Source organism: Salmo salar, chromosome 22, assembly GCF_965601325.2.
Source record: "Salmo salar chromosome 22, fSalSal1, whole genome shotgun sequence".
NCBI classification, from domain to species: domain Eukaryota; kingdom Metazoa; phylum Chordata; class Actinopteri; order Salmoniformes; family Salmonidae; genus Salmo; species Salmo salar.
In genome coordinates this window covers 37,159,925-37,179,448 of record NC_138312.1, presented here as the reverse complement: position 1 = coordinate 37,179,448, position 19,524 = coordinate 37,159,925, and the positions used below count along the sequence as shown (strand labels likewise).

The window sequence follows — 19,524 nt, the reverse complement described above, 5'->3', positions numbered from 1 at the left end:
AAACAAACCCATCAGAGAGATAGCAAAAACATTAAGTGTGGCCAAATCAACTATTTGGTACATTCTTAAAAAGAACGAACTCGCTGGTGAGCTCAGGAACACCAAAAGGCTCGGAAGATCACGGAAAACAACTATGGTGGATGACAGACTTATTTCCCTGGTGAAGAAAGATTCCTTCACAACAGTTGACCAGATGAAGAACACCCTCCAGGAGGTAGGCGTATCTGTGTCAAAGTCAACAATCAAGAGAAGACTTCACCAGAGAAAATACAGAGGGTTTACCACAAGATGTAAACCATTGGTAAGCCTCAAAAACATATAAAAAAAGCCTGTACAGTTTTGGAACAACATCCTATGGACAGATGAGACAAAGATCAACTTGTACCAGAATGATAGGAAGAGAAGAGTATGGAGAAGGGAAGGAACTGCTCGTGATCTGAAGCATACCACCTCATCTGTGAAGCATGGTGGAGGTAGTGTTATGGCGAGGGCATGTATGGCTGCCAATGGAACTTGCTCCCTTGTAATTATTGATGATGTGACTGCTGAGAAAAGCAGCAGGATGAAATCTGAAGTGTTTAGGGCTATATTATCTGCTCATATTCAGCCAAATGCTTCAAAACTCATTGGATGGTGCTTCACAGTGCAGATGGACAATGACCCGAAGCATACTGCGAAAGCAATCCAATAATTTTTAAGGCAAAGAAGTGGAATGTTCTGCAATGGCCAAGTTAATCACCTGACCTGAATCCAATTGAGCATGCATTTCATTTGCTGAAAACAAAACTGAAGGCAAAACAACCCAAGAACAAGCAGGAACTGAAGACAGCTGCAGTAAAGGCCTGGCAGAGCATCACCAGGGAGGAAACCCAGCATCTGGTGATGTCTATGGGTTCCAGACTTCAGGCAGTCATTGACTGCAAAGGATTTGCAACCAAGTATTAAAATTCACTATTTAATTTATGATTATGTTAGTTTGTCCAATTACTTTTGAGCCCCTAAAATTGGGGGGCTATGCATAAAAATTGTTGTAATTCCTACACGGTTCATACAATAATTTTGACAAAACCCTTAAATTAAAGATGAAAGTGTACACTTAAAGCACATCTTAATTGTTTCATTTCAAATCCATTGTGGTGGCGTACAGAGCCAAAATGATGCAAAGTGTGTCACTGTCCAAATAAGTATAGACCTTACTGTAATACTCAACTTATTTTACAGTCTTAATCTCCGGTTTACAATTTTTATCCATAGTTTACTATCTTATCGGCACCTCAATAATCGTACCACTCTATCAGCACCAGCGGCTAATGTTAAAAATGCAACAGTGCCAGGAGTATTGGTTGAAGGACCAAGGAAAGTCTACCCTGATAATAACATTGATGATTAACAGCTATTAATGACATATTTCTCTCTTTGGGTACAGTGTCTCTTTTCATTGTGATACCCACATATGTAGGATCTTAATTTGAGCCAGTTTGCTACAGCAGGAAAATAATCCTGCAGCAACAGGAAGTGTGAATTATTATCAAAGATTTGTATAACTTTTATAACCAAGATAGACCACAGCCCGTCGTTTCAAATGGGAACAAATTAGTCATAGAGGGCAGAACAAGAAAGTAGGTGGGCAGAGTCAAGCACGAGCTAACAAGATCCTATTGGCGCATTCTAGCATGCATTTGCATATTTCCGTTAGGGAACGACTACTTTGTTAAAGGGGTGTTCCACTCAAAATACAATTTAACACGATTCGTCCACACACTGTATCTGGACTGCATTAGAACATGTCTGCAATAAAATGTTTGTCCTATGTTGTTATAATTAATTTTTGCAGACTATTTTTGCAGATTATTCTGTAGCACCGTCCACAGAAATTAAAGTGGACAGAAAGTGATGCTGCTCTGTACTCTCTACCAGAGATCATGTGTAACGCGGATGGTGCTGTATTAAAAGCCTTACTAAACTCTGGGTGAAATCAATAATGTGGACATAATACAATGTTTTGATCACTTTGAACCTGTGTATCCGGAAACCCAGTAATCCTTCATGGCTCTGTTCCCAGCGCTTCTGTGAGAGGGGCCGAGTGGCAAAGGGCATAACACACAAGACTGCTTTATCAAGTGCAAAAGCAACACTGACCTGCTGACCTGCTAATAAAAATATTTGTATTCCTAATGTCTGGGGCCAGGGTTTTGTCCTGACCATGTGATCTGACCAGGAACAACTCTGGGCCTTGACCTTGCAATGGCAATTAAAAGATCCAACAAAGATATTAAGTACACGTGCTCCCACCACTCAGCAACAATAATGAGTATCAGTGGTGGCTGGTGCCACTTTAAATCGAAGGATGGACTTATTGTAATGGAACTGTATCAAACACATGGTTTCATGGTACTTGTTGCCTTTTCCAATACAACACCTTGAGCCGGTCAACAATACAGATGTAGGATCTTAATTTGATCACCCTGTTACAGGATAAATGTAAAACTTGTACTGTATTTGAGGTGTAAACAGGCTTTTGAAGTTTGTAATTTCCACTTTTAAATTTCAGACTTGATATTCACTTACGAAAAATGTATCAACCCCTACAAAAATGTCCATAATCCACATAACGCAGAGAACAATTAGTCAGATATTTCACCTGATGTATAGTTGTGAAGCATCGGCTTGTGTTTCTACTCACTACCAGATATGGTAGTGGGAGGAAGCACAGTGGCCGGCAGTGGGAGAAGATGAACGAGATGGATTTTGGCCAACATTCTGCAAATTTTCTTATCGATGAAACATTTGATCTCAATACAGTTCTGTCCCCAAAACTAGAATCTATTACGAACAGAGTGGACTACGTTTTGCAGACTTTACCCTTTGCCAAAGTTTTAAAAAATTGTGTTGTTTAGAAGGAACTCAACGGCAAATTGAACTATTGCACACACACTTAAACAAGGATCTCACCTTTAAGGCAAAGAAATTAAAAGCTTGAGAGTGGTATATGTAGTATAGTAATGAATGCTAGATTTCAAATGAATTTCAGACAAACTGATCAAGTTTTAATATAGTGATTACAACTTGCAAAGCCTCATGCCTGTATCTCAAGGCGGCAGGTAGCCGAGTGGTTAGAGTGTTGGACTAGTAACCGAAAGGTTGCAAGATAAAATCCTCAACCTGACAAGGTAAAAATCTGTCGTTATGCCCCTGAACAAGGCAGTTAATGACAGCCTAGGACTAGTGGGTTAAAAATAAGAATTTGTTCTTAACTGACTTGCCTAGTTAATAAAAGGTAAAATTAAGTGTTAAAAGGCCTAGTCACGCTAAATCACTAATGGAGCATTATATGGGTTTAAACATTAACATATCAAAAGGTCTTTGATGCGTTATTACTGTAACGGTTGTCGTCGGGAATGGAGGACCAAAACGCAGCAGGAATGTGGATGCTCATCTTGTATTTATTTTAAATCAAAGTGAACACCAAAATAACAAAAACGAAGAAGAACAACAAACAGTCTTGTAAGGCTCACACACGCAAAACAAGAAACAATCTCCCACAACACTACACCAAACAATAACCCATATATAGGACTCTCAATCAGAGGCAACAAGAAACACCTGCCTCCAATTGAGAGTCCAGCACCCAAACCTAAACATAGAAAACCTAAACTAGACAGAACGCAGAAATACAACCTAGAACAACTAACCTAGAACATACACCCAAAACTCAGGAACACATAAATCAAACACCCCTCTCTAACACACACACACAAAACCCCCACCATACAAAACAAACATCCCTCAGCCACGTCCTGACCAAAATACTAAACAACTACTCCCTCTGCTGGTCAGGACGTGACAGTATCCCCCCCCCCCTAAAGGTGCAGACCTCGGATGCACCTCGTAAATAAAACAAAAACAACAAAAAAAATCCCGCTAAACTAAAGGGAGGGTGGCTGCCCTCACCGACGGCACTTGTGCTACACCCCCCCCCCCTCCCCAACCCACCTATACAGGAGATGGTTCTGGCTCCGGCCTACTTTCCTCCAGAATGCAGACAGACTTGCTCAGTTTCGGGCCGTAGGCAGACTCCCCTCGTTCCGATCGTAGGCAGACCTCTTCCGTTCCACATTGTAGGCAGACTCATTTGAAACAGTTACTCATATTTAGTTCTGGATCGTCAATAGACTTACTCAGTTCCGGGTTGCTGATAGACTCCCATGGTTCTGGGTCATAGGCAGACTCACCCGGTTCTGGGTCGCAGGTAGATTCCCTCAGTCCCGGGTCGCAGGCAGTCTCCCTCGGTTCCGGACTGCACCCTGTCGCCGGATACTCTGGACTGCACCCTGTCGCCGGATACTCTGGACTGCACCCTGTAGCCGGATACTCTGGACTGCACCCTGTCGCCGGATACTCTGGACTGCACCCTGTCGCCGGATACTCTGGACTGCACCCTGTCGCCGGATACTCTGGACTGCACCCTGTCGCCGGATACTCTGGACTGCACCCTGTCGCCGGATACTCTGGACTGCACCCTGTCGCCGGATACTCTGGACTGCACCCTGTCGCCGGATACTCTGGACTGCACACTGTCGCCGGATACTCTGGACTGCACACTGTCGCGGGATACTCTGGACTGCACACTGTCGCCGGATACTCTGGACTGCACACTGTCGCCGGATACTCTGGACTGCACCCTGTCGCCGGATACTCTGGACTGCACCCTGTCGCCGGATACTCTGGACTGCACACTGTCGCCGGATACTCTGGACTGCACACTGTTGCCAAACTCTGACGCACTGGAAGCCTGATGCGTGGTACTGGATGTGCCAGTCTGGGGACACGCACCTCAGGGCTAGTGCGGGGAGCGGGAACAGGCCGAGTCGGACTGGGTTGACGCACTGGAAGCCTGATGCTGGTACTGGAGGTATCAGCCTGGGAACACGCACCTCAGGGCTAGTGCGGGAAGCAGGACATACCGGACTGGGCTGACGCGCTGTAAGCCAGGTGCGTGGTGCTGGTACTGGACATGCCAGGCTAGGGGTTCGCACTTCAGGGCTAGTGCGGGGAGCGGGAACAGGACGAGTTGGACTGGGCTGACAAACTGGAGACCTGGTGCAGGTACTATCTTCACCAGACAGCTAGCACGCACCTCAGGACTAGTATAAAACACTAACTCAGGTGATATCATTAGGACACGCTCTGTAGGGCGAATGTCATGCCTAATACACCAACACAGTAGCTCTCTCATCCTTTTCTCCTCCAATTTTCCCATCAACTCCTTTATAGTCTGTTTCTCTCACCTCCAATTTTACCCCGACTAGCTCTGGTTGCATCCTCAGCTCCGCCGATCTGTCCGTGTGCCCCCCCCCAAAAAATTATTGGGGCTGCCTCTCCAGTTCTCACCAGTCGTGTACCCCGGTAGTGTTCCCGGTCCTCACCAGACTTCCTCCATGGGCCCTCTCCAGCCGGAATCTGCTCCCACGTCCATTTCTCCTGCCAGTCCATATGGAATTCCCCTTGCTCCTTACTCCGCTGCTTGGTCCATTTGTGGTGGGAGATTCTGTAACGGTTGTCGTCGGGAATGGAGGACCAAAACACAGCAGGAATATGGATGCTCATCTTGTATTTATTTTAATTCAAAGTGAACACCAAAATAACAAAAACGAACAAACAGTCTTGTTTGTCACACACACACACACACACACACAGAGAGACAGAGAGAGAGAGACAGAGACAGAGACAGAGACTCAGAGACAGAGACTCAGAGAGAGAGACTCAGAGAGAGAGACTCAGAGAGAGAGACTCAGAGAGAGAGCGAGAGGAGCGCCACAGAGGAGCGCCACAGAGGAGCGCCACAGAGGAGCGCCACAGAGGAGCGCCACAGAGGAGCGCCACAGAGGAGCGCCACAGAGGAGCGCCAACAAGAACAATCTCCCACAACACTACACCAAACAATTACCCATATATAGGACTCTCAATCAGAGGCAACGAGAAACACCTGCCTCCAATTGAGAGTCCAGCACCCAAACCTAAACATAGAAAACCTAAACTAGACAGAATGCAGAAATAGAACCTAAAACATACTAACCTAGAACATACACCCAAAACCCAAGAACAACTACTCCCTCTGCTGGTCAGGACGTGACAATTACACTTACAGTAGAATCTGACTGTCAAATGAACTGACAAAATAAATATGCACAGAGCTTAAATAAATGATCAGTTTTTTGTTTATTACGAAAGGAGGTATTAGCAATTTAGACAAACAATATGGATGAATATCTCAACAATATAGAAATGGATTCCTTTTCACAATTTTATCTTCATACATTTCATGTTCAGTTCAACCTTACTGTTAGGCAGGATCTGGAGATTATAAAACGGTAAATAACATTCCCCGGAAGGTAGACACTCTACCCTATGAGGCATCTGAAAATGTGTAATTGAAAGAAATTGAGGAAATAATCCACCCCCAAATATTTTGCATCACAAGGCTGCTGAGGGGAGGACGGCTCATAAAAATGTCCGGAATGGAACAAATGGAATGGCATCAAACACCTGGAAACTATGTGTTTGATACCATTCCACAAATACCGTTCCAGTCATTCCCACGAGCCCGGTTTCTCCAATTAAGGTGCCACCATCCTCCTGTGCTTTGCATGTAGCCTCTTACCTCCTACTGGCTTCTTCGTTGAGCCACAAATACAGACAAAGTGTCAGGGGAATTAGATAAGTAAATATGGGCCTCAACAAGTTGTAATAAGGTCTGGCTGCATGTATTGATTACTGAAGTTAAACCACACAGTTGTCACACACACCCTCTGCAGATTAAAATATTAAGAAGAGCAAGGGGATATATTTTTCAAAAACTAACAAATTGCGACACTCAGTGGTTATGAAGTGAAACTGCGGCTAGACAACCAACATCATTGCCTCCAAATCTTGCCAAATAAAAACACAAATTCAATAACAGATTGGAAAGCGTATCACCAACGTTTTGTCTCTTAGACATGGTTGGCATAGCCGTCATTGCCAGCCTCTGTGTCCAGAGTTTTGGTGCGGTCCGTTTGCACTGAGGCATAGAGGTCAGAAAGCACAGAGACCGTGTCAGCGTTGTTGTTGGCCACAGTCACCTTCTCCACTTCCTGTGGGCCCTGTAGTGTCACCACGTCAGAGTACTCAATCTGGGGCTGTGGGGAGCTGCGGCCAGACACCATCTTTGGGGCCTTCAGAGTCAGGTTGGCATAACAGTCCTGCCTTTTAGAGGGCACCTGACAGAAAGAAGAAACATGCTAAATGTATGTTTAATAAAGGTCCAATGCAGCCCTTTTTATCTGAATATCAAATCATTTCTGAGTAACAGCTACTTACCTTACTGTGATTATTTTAATTAAAAAAGTTAAAAAGAAACAAAAATAGCTTCTTAGCTAAGAGCAATTTCTCAAGAAAGAATTTAGCTAGGACTGTCTGGGAGTGGTCTGAGTGAGGAGGAGAAAACTGAAAATTAGCTGTTATTGGCAGAGAGGTTTGGAACTCTTTTTCCTATTGGTCTGCTAACTAATTTACCACTTGGTGATTTCACCAGGCAAACCAAAACTTCATCCTACAAATAGAGGCTGAAATTTCAGGTAGTCTTTTCAAACAGTTCTTACAGAAAAAGGGTATTATCATAATTTCGCAGTATAATTCCAACCACAAAGGGAAATCACATTTTTGACTGCACTGGACCTTTTAAATATAATCTTGTCGACCAGCCAGCACTCTCTAGCAATTGAGCTAGGGGACAAGGTTAGGTTTAATATACTGTAGGACCTTTTGGTATGGGCCTATACATGACACAAAAAGACAGGTAACACAAATAATGAACAATAACAGGAGACATCTGTGCTTCACAAGGAGAAGGTGTAGAAAAGTAGCACCTGGGAACCACTTTTGATCGGACGATCTCTGACGGATGAGGAACTGAGTGGAAGTTCTACTCCTGTCAACAAAGAGAAACCAGTTGTGAAAAAGAGGATAATTCAACCCTGGGTCACTCATCACATCGCAGTGCACATATTCCATGCAGTAAGATGCAATTGTATTTTCTTGGTGTTATTACATGTAACTACATAGTAACTATACTACAAAACAAATTTGAAAAACTAAATTACCTGTTTCATTACATTATGATTCACAATGCTTTGCTTTCGGGTGCTTACGATATACTCTGACAACAGTGAAACATTGACATTCAAAATGAAATTCAACTGAAATTCTGCAAGCAAGTATCTTCTTCTCACTTGTCAACTCAATTCAACTGAAATTCTGCAAGCAAGTATCTTCTTCTCACTTGTCTGGGTGTAGCTGATGTTCCCATAGATAGGGTTGTCCTCCATGTCCCTCAGTCTCAGACTAAGACTGGTTGATTCCCATCGAGGATGAGGAGAGAGGAAACAGTGAGGTCATTAGCTAAACAGATATTAGCATGTAATAATAGTCCAAAACCATCATGATCAAACCAGATAAACAAATCTAAAGATGAATAAAGACAAAAATCTGTGATCCAGAGCCATGTAGATACTGTACCTATATCTGTCTATATACTGTATATATGGCTCTGCATCATTCATTGCAGCCCAATCAGACAGACAATTAATCTGTCATTAAACCTTTTTGTCCCTTTGTCCCTCATTTGTCCCTCTGTCTAATCATTACAGTTTTTCTCAATTGCCTACAAGCTTTTTTTGGAACAAAACAGTAAATACATTTTCCAGATGTAGTTGCCTTCTCAAAACATAAATACATTAATCAAAACTATATTATACCGTCAAAATTGCAAATTCATGAATCAAAAGAACACGAATGCCTGCAAAAAGAATAACACAACCATATTTACCTTGAGTCCAAGCAGACAAAACAAAGTTAGTCTGTCTTTTAAATATCCCAGTAGATAAATACATTGTTTTTGCAGTCACTAAATCATGAAGATCAAATTTGGAAGAGCAACTATCCAAAGGTGCAGAATTATGGGCAATTACTCTCTGTTTTTGCATATTTCAGCAAACAATTTCATACACAATTTCATACACATCAAATTATTCAAATAAACATAATAAAAAAATACATTGTTTGCAGGTGTCACGCCCTGACCTGAGAGAGCCTTTTTATGTCTCTATTTAGGTTTGGTCAGGGTGTGATTTGGGTGGGCATTCTATGTCTGTATTTCTATGTTGGGGATTGCTTTGTTTCGGGCTGGGTATGGCTCCCAATCAGGAACAGCTGTACATCGTTGTTGCTGATTGGGAGTCATACTTAGGCAGCATGTTTTTCCTTTGGGTTTTGTGGGTAGATGTTTTCTGTTTAGTGTGTTAGGATACCTGACAGGACTGTTTGGCTGTCGTCTGTTTTTTCTTTGTGAAGTGCCTTTTTTTCATCTAAAATAAAAGATTAACAAATTCCACGCTGCACCTTGGTCCCCTCTTTCAGATGATCGTTACAGATCTACCCACCAAAAACGGACCAAGCAGTGTGGAGGGGAGCAGCACCAGGAGTGGAGGAAGCAGAGTGCTCGGGAGGTGATGGCATCCTGCTCGCTGGAGGGAAGAATAGACTGGACTTGGGAACAGCTATTTGACCATTGCAACAACCTGCCGGGAAGCAGGTGGAGGTGAAGAGGCAGCCCCAAAAATTCTTTGGGGGGGGGGGGGCACACGGGGAGATTGGCGGAGTCAGGCATTAGACCTGAGCCAACTCCCCGTGCTTACCGGAAGCGGCGTGGTACTGGTCAGGCACTGTGTTATGCGGTAGAGTGCACAGTGTCTCCAGTGCGCGCTCATAGCCCGGTGAGCTACATCCCAGCCCCCCGCAAGTGCCATGCTATAGTGGGCATTGAGCCAGGACGGTTGTGCAGGCCGTGTGCTCTAGACCTCCAGTGCGTCTTCAGGACCCGGTCTATCCTGTGCCTGCGCCCAGAGCCAGGCTTCCTGCATGTCTCCCCAGCCTGGTGAGTCCTGTGCCTACGCCCAGAGCCAGGCCTCCTGCATGTCTCCCCAGCCGGTGGAATCCTGTGCCTGCGCCCAGAACCAGGCCTCCTGCATGTCTCCCCAGCCTGGTGAGTCCTGTGCCTGCACCCAGAGCCAGGCCTCCTGCATGTCTCCCCAGCCTGGTGAGTCCTGTGCCTGCGCCCAGAGCCAGGCCTCCTGCATGTTTCCCCAGCCTGGTCTGTCCTGTGCCTCCTCCATGGACCAGGCCTCCAGTTGGTCTCCCCAGCCTGGGGAATCCGGCGCAGCCAGAGTCGCCCGCCTGTCCTCCGGCGCAGCCAGAGTCGCCCGCCTGTCCTCCGGCGCAGCCAGAGTCGCCCGCCTGTCCTCCGGCGCAGCCAGAGTCGCCCGCCTGTCCTCCGGCGCAGCCAGAGTCGCCCGCCTGTCCTCCGGCGCAGCCAGAGTCGCCCGCCTGTCCTCCGGCGCAGCCAGAGTCGCCCGCCTGTCCTCCGGCGCAGCCAGAGTCGCCCCGCCTGTCCTCCGGCGCAGCCAGAGTCGCCCCGCCTGTCCTCCGGCGCAGCCAGAGTCGCCCCGCCTGTCCTCCGGCGCAGCCAGAGTCGCCCCGCCTGTCCTCCGGCGCAGCCAGAGTCGCCCCGCCTGTCCTCCGGCGCAGCCAGAGTCGCCCCGCCTGTCCTCCGGCGCAGCCAGAGTCGCCCCGCCTGTCCTCCGGCGCAGCCAGAGTCGCCCCGCCTGTCCTCCGGCGCAGCCAGAGTCGCCCGCCTGTCCTCCGGCGCAGCCAGAGTCGCCCGCTGCAGGAGATCACGCTCCTGCAGCGGGAACTCTCCAGTGAAGTGGGGTGAGCTAGTGGTGGAGCGGGGTCTGCGTCCCGCTCCAGAGCCTCCACCACGGAGAAATTCCCACCCAGACCCTCCCCTATAGGTTCAGGTTTTGCGTCCGGAGTCCGCACCTTTGGGGGGGTACTGTCACGCCCTGACCTGGGAGAGCCTTTTTATGTCTCTATTTAGGTTTGGTCAGGGTGTGATTTGGGTGGGCATTCTATGTCTGTATTTCTATGTTGGATTGCTTTGTTTTGGCCGGGTATGGCTCCCAATCAGGAACAGCTGTACATCGTTGTTGCTGATTGGGAGTCATACTTAGGCAGCATGTTTTTCCTTTGGGTTTTGTGGGTAGATGTTTTCTGTTTAGTGTGACAGACTGTTTGGCTGTCCTGTCTGTTTTTTCTTTGAAGTGCCTTTTTTCATCTAAAATAAAAGATGAACAAATTCCACGCTGCACCTTGGTCTACTACTTCTGACAGCCGTTACAGCAGGATTCAGATTCAGAGATTCAGATTCAGTGTTTACTAGTTACATGTACAGGGTTGCAGGTGTTATTGCAGGGTACAGGGAAAATCTTAGGCTCCAAGCTCCAGCATGCAGGACTTAGTGAAATAAAATAATGAAAATGGTAATAGAAATAGCAATTAATAAATGTCCATTGGTGTGGAGGCAGAGTAAAGAATATTTAGGGGGTGTGGGGGGAATGACCATAGGGTGAGAATCATGACCATTGAGGGGGTGTGAAATAAAAACAATCAAAATGATATATAATATAAATAACTGCAAAAGTGATGAATGTCATCGGTGTGGGGGCAGAGTAAGTCCCTTGGGGGGTGTCCATAGTGGGAGTAGCAGGGGGGAGGGAGGAGCAGGTAGCTGACTAGTGGTGGCTATTCAGCAGCTTGATGGTCTGAGGATAGAAACTATTGGCCAGTCTTCCAGTTTTTACCATTATACTCTCCACGTCTGAGTAACTGAAGCGGGGAGAACAGGCCGTGGCTTCGGTGGCTGGGGTCCCTGAGAATCGGCCATCCTGCAACACCTGGTGTTGTAGGTGTCCTGTAGGGCAGGCAGTGTGTACCCAATGGTGTGTTTGGCTGCACGTATCACCCTCAGAGTCGTGCGGTCCGCAGTGGTGGAGTTACCGTACCAGAGGCTATGATGCAGCCCGACATTATGCTTTCAATGGTTCTCCTGTAGAACTCTGAGGGTTCTCGGGGACAGGCCGAATTTCTTCAGCATCCTGAGGATGAAGAGTCGCTGTCGTGCCTTCTTCACCATGTGTCCATGTGGTTCGACCATTTCAGCTTCTCTGAGATGTGTACGCCGAGGAAATAGAAGTTATTGATCGTCTCCATGGCGGCCCTGTTGATGAGGATGGGGGCGTGCCCCAGCCTGGTTCCTCCTGAAGACCACAATCAGCTCCTTTGTTTAGCTAACGCTGAGGGAGAGGTTGCTTACCTGGCACCACACCGTCAGAGTGCCTACCTCCTCCCTGTAGGCTGTCTCGTTGTTGTTGGTAATCAGGCCTACTACTGTTGTCGTCATGGAACTTGATGGAGTTGGAACTGTGTGATGCCACACACTCGTGGGTATACAGGGGAATACAGGAGGGAACTGAGAACGCACCCTTGTGGGGCACCCGTGTTGAGGTAATGTTGCTTACCTTCACCACCTGGGGGTGCCCTGTCAGGAAGTCAAGGACCAGTTGCATAGGGAGCAGTTCAGACCGATCGCTGTGAGCTTTCTAATGAGCTTATAGGGCACTATGGTATTGAAGGCCGAGATGTAGTCGATGAACAGCATCTTATGCATTTATTTTGTCCAGGTAGGTGAGGGCAGTGTGCAGTGCAATGGCGATTGCATTGTCCGTGGAGCTGTCAGGGAGGTAGGTGAATTGGAGAGGGTTGAGTGTGTTGGGGAGGGAGGAGGTGAGTGCTCCTGGTTGGTAGTCGTTCAGTTACTTTCCCTTTCTTTTCTTTTTTTGTAGCAGAGTTTCGACTGTTAGATGCACATCAGCTGTAGTGATGCATAAAACAGTGGAAAGAGGCATGCTGCTAGCCACCATTGTACTGGAGAACAAGCGCCCACACGTGGACTATTTGGCCTCCCCATCTTTCCAGACCAGATTTATACCACCCAGAAAGGCTGGATGTTCTGCCCCTGCCTGCTATGAGAGTGAACTAGTGAGTGAGTAAATAAGTGAGCCAGCCAGCCAGCCAGCCAGCCAGCCAGCCAGCCAACACTTTAGCCAGATTCATTCATCGGTATCATCAAAATCTAATTCCATGTAGTCAATACATAGGCTGATTTGTTCATAGTTTTGGAGACTTTCCCTTGGCGCACAGAAACAAAATCCACAGTAGAAATAAGGAAAGGTGAATACAATGGAGGAACACAATTGATATGAATGTATAGCCCTCAATCTATACCAAAGTAGTTCTCTATAATGGAATGTAAAATTGTTGGAGATTATGATTTAAGATTAACCAAAAGTTACTGAAAGTAACCCTCTACATCTCTGCATGCCCGCAATATTGTAAAAAGTATAAAAATGATATCGTCCCTATTGCCTAGATCTTTCCCTTTATTGTACATGGTATGACACTGATGGGCTGATTAAGAATTTACTGATTGCCGGAAACATAACACACATTTCTCTTCTGACAAAAACATTGTGTTAATATTCTGTGAACAAAGCACATAACAGTGAATTTCGTATTCACTGACGACATATGTATTTCAAGTTTTGCAAAAGGTGGTCAAAGATCTGCAAGTCAGGTACAAAACCAAGAATATGATCAGAAGATCTGTAAATGGATTTGAGCACAGATCAAAAAATTGCTTGTAGGCGATTGAGAAAAACTGCAATTAGATACACACCTCCTTCTGAAGCGGGGCAGAAATGTATTTCCTTTATCTGTAACAACAAAAGAGTGTTCTCTGTCAGTATTTTCTTTTAAATCAGAGGTTGTGTTAACTCTTGACTTCAGTCTTACCTGTACAATGTGTTGCGATACAGCAAAGAATATTCCAGCACACTGAAAAGACCAACATTGTGCTGACAACTGACAGTAGGATCCACAGCTCAAAAGACCCGCAGAAAATACCAAAAACTTTGGGGAGAACAACAACAAGAAAGAGAACAGGTGTATAACCGTTAGTATACGTTGTTTTCTTTGCACTGGGCTGACAAGACTTTATGGCAAGTCTGACAAAGACTTTCGGGTCTAAATTTTGCACAATAAAACGGCAGATGCATGGAATAGTGTGTGGGTATTCATGTTTCTTTCAATATTTGATGGCTTGTCATGTGTAATATGTCTATAGGTCCAGAAAACACTGAATTGAATAAATAGTTCAAACTAAATGAAGCAACACACTGTTGTATATCCTCCCACATGTCTTTTGGGAGCCTACAACAGTGTGTGGGTTCATTTGATTTACACTGTGTAATACATTTGAAAAAATGTAACGCTGACACCAATCTTTGAGCCTGAAGAGTTTTGAGTTTCATTTTTTTTTTGTTATAGCATGTAAATTTGACCTTTTTGACCTCTTGATGAGAATAAAATATTGTCTAACTTCAAACAAGCTTTTAAAAAGGACACCACAATATCCACTGTTCCTAGGCCGTCATTGAAAATAAGAATTTGTTCTTAACTGTCTTGCCTAGTTAAATAAAAGGTACAACATTTTTTTTTAAATATTGAGTTAAAATAGATCAGACTTACCTGTTGTTTGAGTGCTGCTGTTACAGCTATCTGCCATGATTGCGAGTTTATAAACCTGATAAATTCAGACTCGCTTGAGAAAAATGTAAATAAATAATTTAATCTCTCCCTGTGACTCTCTAAATGATTGATCCAAAATGTAATTATATTGGAGCGTAATTCTGTACTAAACTATTATATTTGTATTTGAAGGTGTTGGTTTTAGTGATGCAGGTTAATCTAGGGTTCTTTCTGGGAGTTTGCTGCAGGATGTTAGTTTGTCATTTCTTTTGTGCATCAGCAGGGCAATCTGCAGAAAACCACAATCCTTCCTATGAAAACAACTCATGCTGAGACACATTTTGGTAATGCGCAAAAGAGAGAGAATATTTTGTGTGTGTTTTATACCAAGGGATGCATCACCGCTTTATTTTTGTCTGAAAGATTTTTTTGTTTGTCTGTTTTGGGGAATGTACTTATATGTTTGCTAGTGTGCTAAAAAAAATGTATAGTGGCTGCAAAGAAATAAAAAAAATATTATAAATATTTAGGGAGCGTAGGCCTAAAATGATCTACAATTATTAACTATAGTGAGAACCCCCACAACATAAGTTCATTTAATTATCGATTATGGATGGAAGAATGACATGTGTTTTTGTTGTTGTTCATTCAATCAATTTCTCCTAAACATTTTGACAATACCTATACGTGCATAGTATGGGCGTGTCTTAAAACTGTTGTCCCACGTCTTCTCTAACTTTTCTTCCTTTTCCTGAGTGCTGATGTGTATGTAGCAAGCTACGAACTTGACCGCAGCAAAATGTTCAATTTCGGATCAAAAATACTTGTACTTTTTCTCGTGGCTTTCCCATGTGGCCTGATATCCTTCGGTAAGTCATTTTATCCTTCTGAATTTGTATTCGTCACTCCAGCGGTCCAGAGTTCATTGCAATAATGAAACGTTAACAAAGTTAACATTGACGTGGCATAACGCAGTTTTTCATTCAGTGATATTTAACGTTTGAAGACTGCATTGTCTTAAAGCTTCGTGCTCAATGTCCATATTTGATTAATTAAGTAAACAACTGCATTTCACATAAAATTATAGCAGGAACATAAAACTTTGGGAAGTTTTCTCGATATTGGCTTGTTGAGACATCGCATGCTTATGCAAATGAAACATTTCCATAGATGTAGTTTTGTGGTGAAAGACAATAAGAACCTTAAATGGAGAAACAAAAATGACACATTTTTCAAGACAAAATGTGTCTGGTGGGCAATAATGTTTCTATACACAACTAGAATTCTGCACTAGAGCGCTAAAAAAAATTGATATTCACAAAGTTTAGCATATCTTTGCAGGGGGTCTCTTATTTTGAAAAATACAAGTAACAGATCGTGCTGCCAGCATAATATACTGCTGCTAGGAGAACGGTAATCTCTACTCTGAGTTCCCCTTTTTTCTATGGTGACGTGTCCTAGGATCATCGTTGCGTTAGTACTGTGTTGATGCATTGCAACACCCGTGTGAGGCGCTGACTTTTACGTTGTATCTTGCCTGTCACATAGTGTTCAAATTGATACAATATGGCAGGCCTGCTACTAAATGATTGGCTTTGCAATTTCTTATACAAAGTTTATACAGCATTTTCGATTAATTAGGCCTACCAATCATGAAGCATAACAGGACCTAGTTTTAGCCTTTAGGCTACACATTCTTTGTGAACGTGCACAATGAACTAATCTCTTTTCATGATCACTTGTATCTATTTAGTAGTGTCACTAGTTTACATTTATTTGATCCATTGTATCATATGTGTATTTTTTGTGAAGATGGAGAAACTATGGGTAACGTTAGGTTAATAAGAGGCCTGGCCTTTTTAACAGGTGGCGAGTTGAAGTCACAATTATCATTAGCTATTATAGCAATTTATGCTATGTGTATGTGTTAAAATGCACACATTGCTAATGGCTTCTTTTCTCTGTTTGGACAGGCCAAGTATCTGCAGACTCTGAGTCTGCGGAAGACATTTCCCCAGATTCAATAGTCGATGAGGGAGGAGGAGGAGGAGGAGGAAGAGGATGAGGTGCTGGTGGAAGAAGATCAGGTCCCAGGCTCAGTATGTGACGTTGGTCGAACTGGGATGAAAGCGGCTTCTATTGTCCCTGCCAAATGAACCAGACAGTTGTTTGACATATTGCTATTTGATTTGATATTTTGAAATCTCTCAGGAAACAGAGGATGACATAGATGAAGATGCTGCAGTTGGAGATGTAACCTCTCACCCTGATGCTGACACCACCATTGTCTTTGTGACTGGGGAAGGTTGGCCTTCTCTTCCTTGATGAAGACTTTCATATCATTTTACACTCAGTCATTCATTGTAAATTTAAACGCTAATATGCAAGACAGCATTGAATGGAATTATTCATTCAAATCAATGGTTTAATTTGTATATCTTTGTGCCCTCTATCCAGAGTTCCCAGCCAATGAGATTGTGAAGTTCCTGGTGGGTTTCACCAACAAGGGAAGCCAGGATTTCACTGTCCATTCCCTGGAGGCCTCCTTCCGTTACCCTCAGGACTTCCAGTTCTACATCCAGAATGTGAGTCTGGGCTCTCGGATGCATGACGCCTGCATGCCTCATCTGAGGAATAGAAAGTCCCCATGAAAACACACATGATTCTGTAACATACATTATAATGGGGTTTGTAATCTGTTTACTTCCAATTTATTAACTAACAACTACTATAATATTAACTTATTATAAAGCCTTTACAAACCTGATAACATATGTATTACCCATGATAGATGACAGTTAGTTCAAAAACAGTGTGTTGTATTTACCAAATATACATGGAATGCCCTGTAAAATGTAGTATTGGGAACTTTCTGCCATTGTTGATCAGAAAAGTACACTAGATGTTTTTGGTATCTAGTTCACAGCCTTGCCCCTGAGCACTGTGGTCCAGCCCCAGAAGCAGGCCTCCTTTGAGTACTCCTTCATCCCTGCTCAGCCTATGGCTGGTCGTCCCTTCGGCCTGGTTATTCTACTCAACTACCAGGACAGTGAGGTGAGACTAGATTTATTGATTGTTTTTATTATTGGAGTGTTTTGCATCTTCAGTATGCCCAGCTCATATGGGTTGTTGACCAGGTGTTCAGACATCACCCTGACCAGGTTCAGAAGTTCCTTGGAATGTGTGTCCTGGGGCGCTGATCTTGTGTTTTGACTGTTCCGCAGGGCAACGGTTTCCAGACGGCCATTTACAACCAGACCGTCACTATCGTTGAGCTGGAGGAGGGACTGGATGGAGAGACGTAAGCATTTCTTTGCATACATCAATTCTATTTTTATGCCAGTATTTGGTTATATTAATTTATGTTTTAGGTACATTTGTTTAAATATTTTAACTCATTTATATGGTATGACATGTTTTCCTTTGTTTTTCCTCCAGAATATTCATGTATATCTTCCTGACTGGATTGGTTGTCTTGGCGGTCTTTGGCATGTACCAGGTGCTGGAGTCTAGGACGGTACGAGTTTCATGAATCTAAATTGTCATAGTCTAAAATATCTCCAACCTCTTTACATATGGTGTTGAATGTTACATTAAAAATGAGCATCAGGGTGAATGAAGTGATGACCTTTCATCTATGTTGTGCAGAGGAAGAGGTTCCCCGTGAAGGTGGAGACGGGCACTGGTGGGATGAACGGTGTGGACATAAGCTGGATTCCCCAAGAGACCCTCAACATCATGAGTAAGTTGAGCTTTGTCATGAGCTTTAATACTCTTGTCATAGCTTTTCTTCCTGAGCGCAGGAAGACAAATTCAAACTCGGCTTATAACAACCACTTTTTTGGAAGTGTACTTGAAAAGGCATCCTCTGTTTTTATCTTGTCTGTACAAAGATGAATATCAACTCAAATGGCTGTATTGACCATCTCTCTCTCTCTCTTACTCTCTTTGTCTCTCTCTCTCTTACAGGCAAGGCATCTGCATCCCCTAAAGCCTCTCCAAGGAAACGCACCAAGAGAGCGGTGGGAGTAGATCAGTAAACTATTCCATGATGCGGTCATCTTCATATCAATATCCACCAGGCCCATGTTCAAGGCCCATGACATCACAACAGTCAACACCATCAACCTCTGGTCAACCTCTGGGTGGACCTAGTTAGTTATCCAAGAGCTTTTTGCTGCTGATACATAGGCATACACCAAATGTCTCAATGTCAAGGGTTCTTGGACTGAAGACACTGGTGTCACGAATGTGTCCCATTTAGACACCACTCTAGTTGGACATGGTCATAATTGTGCAAATTTGGCCCACATTTTGTTTAATTAAAGGAACTTGTTTTTTATCACTGTGTGGTTGAAACACTAAAGGACTGATATGAGACTAAAGACTAAGTAATGTAAACACCATGCCAGCTCCATGAAAGACATGGGGAAGACCTGGGGAGTTTTAGACCTGCCAAAGAAAGCTATAACGCTACACCAAGTATTTCAATCAATCTTTTACATTTTTTTACTTTTAGAAATGTATTTAAATACTTAAATTCCTGAAGTATTATGATATTGAGCTTTTAGTTCTATTTCATTCTGTGCCTTAGTGGCTGACTCCCTGTCAGGAATTGAGATAGTGACCAAAAGGGTCTCCCAGTTCCTCCAAGGGAAAGTTTTCCTTGTTAATGTGGACCAGGTTTTTCAGTGTCATACTTTGGAATATCATAAAGATGCTTTGAAAGGCTCAGTGAAGAGAATTTCAAAAGAAAAGGCCATCAGCTACCAGGTTACATTGTTAAATGTGAATGATACAAATGCATTTGAAAAGGTACTTGCTTTCAGAATCAGGTTTCATTTTTTCCCAAACCATACTACAATAAATGTAACTGGTTGAACTATGAATTATAATTTTTTTCACACATACTACACTGACACTCCAACACACACATACACACCACAAACTACATATGCTCACACACACAAAACACACATGCGTATTGATGCCACACACTCT

The 19,524-nt window shown here is 43.9% G+C and overlaps 2 protein-coding genes across 2 annotated transcripts; one reads left to right on the top strand and one right to left on the bottom strand.

The window, feature by feature from the left end:
- Positions 1-6,722: 6,722 nt before the first annotated feature.
- On the bottom strand, positions 6,723-14,796 carry LOC106583333 (uncharacterized). The gene is made up of 6 exons (XM_014167410.3): positions 14,524-14,796; positions 13,789-13,905; positions 13,673-13,709; positions 8,321-8,388; positions 7,908-7,969; positions 6,723-7,259 (listed from the first exon to the last, which is right to left on the bottom strand). The coding sequence occupies exons 1-6, from the start codon at positions 14,558-14,560 to the stop codon at positions 6,993-6,995; spliced, it is 588 nt and encodes a 195-aa protein (XP_014022885.1). The 5' UTR covers positions 14,561-14,796; the 3' UTR covers positions 6,723-6,992.
- A 493-nt stretch (positions 14,797-15,289) lies between these two features.
- On the top strand, positions 15,290-18,864 carry ssra (Translocon-associated protein subunit alpha). Its single transcript, NM_001146360.1, is given in 10 exon segments — positions 15,290-15,392; positions 16,497-16,559; positions 16,561-16,622; positions 16,735-16,828; positions 16,981-17,108; positions 17,443-17,577; positions 17,748-17,824; positions 17,962-18,040; positions 18,172-18,265; positions 18,493-18,864. Coding segments are annotated over 10 exon segments (873 nt in total). The 5' UTR covers positions 15,290-15,322; the 3' UTR covers positions 18,564-18,864.
- The last annotated feature ends 660 nt before the right edge of the window (positions 18,865-19,524 follow it).

Bases quoted from the DNA above. Each gene is read 5' to 3' on its own strand.
- LOC106583333 (XM_014167410.3), bottom strand. From the start codon at position 14,560: ATGGCAGATAGCTGTAACAGCAGCACTCAAACAACAG. The intron at 13,906-14,523 runs GTAAGTCTGATC...TTCTCCCCAAAG, and splicing joins CAGCAGCACTCAAACAACAG to TTTTTGGTATTTTCTGCGGG. The intron at 13,710-13,788 runs GTAAGACTGAAG...TTGTTGTTACAG, and splicing joins TATCGCAACACATTGTACAG to ATAAAGGAAATACATTTCTG.